Source organism: Tachysurus fulvidraco, chromosome 4, assembly GCF_022655615.1.
Source record: "Tachysurus fulvidraco isolate hzauxx_2018 chromosome 4, HZAU_PFXX_2.0, whole genome shotgun sequence".
NCBI lineage: Eukaryota > Metazoa > Chordata > Actinopteri > Siluriformes > Bagridae > Tachysurus > Tachysurus fulvidraco.
This window is the reverse complement of record NC_062521.1, coordinates 362,419-366,961: the sequence shown is the minus strand read 5'-3', so window position 1 is coordinate 366,961 and position 4,543 is coordinate 362,419. Positions and strand designations below refer to the sequence as shown.

Below are 4,543 nucleotides of genomic sequence, written 5' to 3'. Positions count from 1 at the left end.
AATGTGTGTGTGTGTGTGAGAACAGAACAATTCACAATCTAATACATGCCTGTATGGATACAGCACTAACACCAACAAGCTAATATCATTGATACTACACTTTAGTGTGTGTGTGTGTGTGTGTGTGTGTGTGTGTGTGTGTGTGTGTTCTTACCGAAGATTCAGATGCCCTGATGTCATAACCACACTGTGTGTTCACAACTGTGTCCTGCGCACACACACACACACACACACACACACACACACACACACACACACACACACACACACACAGTGTTCAGTGATATAAAGTGAGATCTCACCATCCACTTTATTAATACATTTATTAATTTATCTCATCAGCCAATCAGGTGTCAGCGCATAAATTAATGTAGATTTATCAAAAACTCCAGTTAAAGTCACACGAGACTCGTCATCACTCGTACAGGCGTGTGGTTGTTGATGTCAGAACCGGACCTAGACTCCTCCTGAAGAACTGAAGCAACACGTAACCTGCTCTTTAAACTGTGTGTGTGTGTGTGTGTGTGTGTGTGTGTCTGAGAGACTATACGAGTCACCATGAACACCACCCTCCTGTTCTGCCACCACACCATGGTCACAGACACTGATCACTGAGATCTTCCCCATTCTGCTGATGGATGAGAACATTAAGTGACGCTCTTGTTCTGAACCTGCGTCCTATTACACACTGTGTGGCTGATATCTGAATGGCTGATTGGTTAATTGGAGCAGTGTTTTATATATTTGTGTATGTGTGTGTGTGTGTGTGTGTGTGTGTGTGCGCATACCGCCGGGTCACTGATGCAGCAGGAGAACGGAACTCCACAACGCTCTCTGCTTAGGTTCGTCAGAGAACAGTTAAAATATACGTTCTGGTCCCAGTCATTTGGACTGTCTGCTCCACAGCAGTGGTTCTGTTTATGCACGTGAACACACACACACACACACACACACACACACACACACACAATTACAGATTAGTGTCATTAGCACTGAAGCATGCATGAGCAATACAAATAGTTTCTAATCTATTCCAAACATCTTTAAATCATATCTAACTTCTGGTCAAAACTTCTCAGAGACATTAGATGATGTCAAAGATCTTCAGGAGCTCACAGAAGGTCTTGGTGATTCAAGTCTAGTTCGATCTGTTGTTATTACTGTAAAGTTTAAAGCTCCATTCACTTTACTGTTCCTCTTGTACCAACATCCCAAATCTCTGTTCACTGTGAGGGACTCTCAGGATCTGTCACGACTTGTGTGTGTGTGTGTGTGTGTGTGTGTGTGTGTATACCACTCTCTGCAGTGAATCGATGAGGTTCTGAAGGTCGATGTCGTCTCTGTACCCTTTCACGTTCACTATAAAGAAGTCACTGATCCACTTTCTCAGGGGTTCCTGAAACACCAGCGCTAACACGGCCGCCGTCAGCTCCAGGAAGAAGATAAAGCCAATCACACTGGAAAACTACACAAACACACACACACACACACACACAGTCACAGTTCATTTGTGTGAAAAACTTGTTTTGCTAACGTGTGTGTGTGTGAGGCATTTCAGGGGTGAGACAGGTGTGTGTAAGTAACAACAGTAATAAGATCTCAGCAGGTCAGTGTGTTGTAATACAGTGTGTAATTTTACTTACACGCTCTGATGCTCTAAGTCGGGTTTTTAAGAATAAATATAATATTAATTAGAACAACAATCTTACAAAGCGGAGCAGACAGATGTTCTCCCTCAGAGCTCCCACACAGCCAGCAAATCCCAGGATGAATGTTACCATGCCGACCAGCAGAACCACCCAGACTGGGTCAAACCCATGCAGACGGGTCACCTGGGTCAGGTCCAGAAGCACACCCTACACATATACAGTGTTTAGTGCACACTAATGCCAAGCTAACTGCTAACAATTAGCATCTAAATACACATCAGTAGGTGTTTGTGTGTATTTGTGTTTATGTACATTGTGTTACTGCTAGTGTTACTGTTGGTGTTACTGTTGGTGTTACTGTTGGTGTTACTGTTGGTGTTACTGTTGGTGTTACTGTTGGTGTTACTGCTAGTGTTACTGCTAGTGTTACTGTTAGTGTTACTGTTAGTGTTACTGTTGGTGTTACTGTTAGTGTTACTGTTAGTGTTGGTGTTACTGCTAGTGTTACTGTTGGTGTTACTGTTGGTGTTACTGTTGGTGTTACTGTTGGTGTTACTGTTGGTGTTACTGTTGGTGTTACTCCTCACCTTCTCACTCCAGGCCCAGAATCCTATTGCAATAAATGCTGCTCCGGCCAGCTGAGAGAAACACACACACACACACACACACACACACACACACACACACACAGAGTTGAGTGATGGTTGTGAGAATCTAATTTCAGTTTCATATACAACATTAAATATGTGATTGGATAATCATACAATGTTGAGGCAAACACACAAAGACACAAAGACACATTTACACTGACACACACGTCCCCTGTCCAGAACAACAGTGCTGTCTGCAGACTCGTGTTGCTTAACACTAACGTAGGAAACTAAGGGAAACTATCACAAGTGATTCAACTTCCTGTCAGAGAAACTCAGACCTTCAGCTACACTGCAGAATCAACTCACACACACACACACACACACACACACACACACACAAACACACTTCCTGTTAAAAGCTCTATGGCGTGTGAGGACACCAAATACTTCAGATTTCAACTGCGCATCTGTTTCCTTAGCACAACCTTTCACAGAAAAATCACACACACACACACACACACACACACACACACACACACACACACACACTACATAAACTCAACATGCAGCTGAATGTCTCTTATCGCAAGTGGAAATAGACATTGTGTGTGTGTGTGTGTGTGTGTGTGTGTGTGTGTGGGTGTTACCCAGAAGATGATGTTATAGCTGAACATTAGATATTTGTAACAGCAGCTGACCTCCGCGTTGTCATATCTGTAATAATACATCTCACACTCCTGTTAGAACACAAACACACGGGAAAACATTTTAATCTGATAATATTGTGTGTTTATTATGTCTGGAGATGAACACACACACACACACACACACACACACACACACACACACACACACACACACATATATATATAATAAACTTCATGAGATCCGTTAATGCGCTGATAATAAAGCTGTTACAGGATAAATAAACACATAAAGCTGTTTCTGATCTAATTCGTGTGTTTCAGGTGAAACTGTATTTATTTACCAGTTGTTTACACTTATTTCTGATTATTATTATTTGTTTACACTTATTTATGATTATTATTATTTGTTTAGAATTTATTTATGATTTATTTATCCGTGTTTACTTAGTTAGCATTTAGCTATAAACAGTTAGCCTGTTAGCATTGTAGCTATGCTGTAAGTTTAACTGCGTGTACAAACACAAAGTCTCTAATAATGACGTTAATGTGGATTAAACACAAGATGGAGCTGAAAAATAAATAAACTAATGTAAATATTTAGTCACAAACTCACCACGAAGTGTAACCCTGTGTACTGGAGCTCTGGGCGTGTGTAGATAAAACACACACACACACACACACACACACACACACACACACACACACACACACACACACACACACACACACACACACACACACACACACACACACACACACACACACACACACACACACACACACACACACACACACACACACACACACACACACACACACACACACACACACACACACACACACACACACACACACAATCACGTGATCAATGACGTCACTAACTCTGCACCACGTGACTGATTTGGAAACCGAACACTGAGAGAATCTGTAAATACTTACAATAAATGAGAACAGTTCATTTATTTCAGTAATTTAACTGAAACAGTAAAACTCGTGTATTATATAAAACATTTTCAGTGAATTATTGTCCTTTTGGAAAGTGTGTTAATTTACTGTATATGTACTGAACACTGAGGCTCCTTGTGCCTCTGCCTCGGTGTAACATGGAGGTGATCAGTCTGTGGCACTGCTGAGGTGGTGTAGAAGCCCAGGGCTCTTTATCTCTGGCCTTCAGACCATCTGCATATCCCATAGATCCTGTATGGTGTTGAGGTCTGCTGAGTTTACTGGCCAGACAAACACACCAACACCACGTCATTTAACCTCCTTTTGGTGCTTTTGGCATGTGAGCAGGTGCCAAATCAGAAGGTGCAGAAGGAAGCATGACGTGATCTAAAATCTCTTGCTAAATGTGTGCGCTGACTTTGGGTTTTATAAAAAAACACAGTGGACCAACAGCAGCAGATGACATTGTACCCAAAGTCATCACAGACTGTGGAAACTTAACACTGGACTTTTAGTAACTTGGGCTATGAGCTTCTCCACCCTTCCTCCAGACTCTAGGACCTTGGTTTCCAAATGAAATAAAAAAAACTTGCTCTTATCTGAAAAGATGACTTTGGACCACGGGACAGTCCGGTTCTTCTTCTCCTGAGCCCGGCTAAGACGCCTCTGACGTTGTCTGTGGTTCAGGAGAAGCTTAACAAGAAGAACA

At 42.0% G+C, this 4,543-nt stretch overlaps 1 protein-coding gene across 2 annotated transcripts in view; it reads right to left on the bottom strand.

Moving 5' to 3' along the window:
- Nucleotides 1-3,644, bottom strand: part of tspan14 (tetraspanin 14) — a 9,847-nt gene extending 6,203 nt beyond the window's left edge. Inside the window, exons 1-7 of one of the 2 annotated variants that reach the window (XM_027166599.2) lie at nucleotides 3,503-3,644; nucleotides 2,890-2,979; nucleotides 2,237-2,287; nucleotides 1,710-1,856; nucleotides 1,295-1,465; nucleotides 789-914; nucleotides 155-208 (exon numbers count right to left, since the gene is read on the bottom strand). In XM_027166599.2, the coding sequence (XP_027022400.1) occupies nucleotides 155-208; nucleotides 789-914; nucleotides 1,295-1,465; nucleotides 1,710-1,856; nucleotides 2,237-2,287; nucleotides 2,890-2,970 (630 nt within the window). In that variant the 5' untranslated portion in view covers nucleotides 2,971-2,979; nucleotides 3,503-3,644. The remainder of the gene's footprint in view (nucleotides 1-154; nucleotides 209-788; nucleotides 915-1,294; nucleotides 1,466-1,709; nucleotides 1,857-2,236; nucleotides 2,288-2,889; nucleotides 2,980-3,502) is intronic. The other variant, XM_027166591.2, reaches the window with a different exon arrangement.
- Nucleotides 3,645-4,543: the final 899 nt, after the last annotated feature.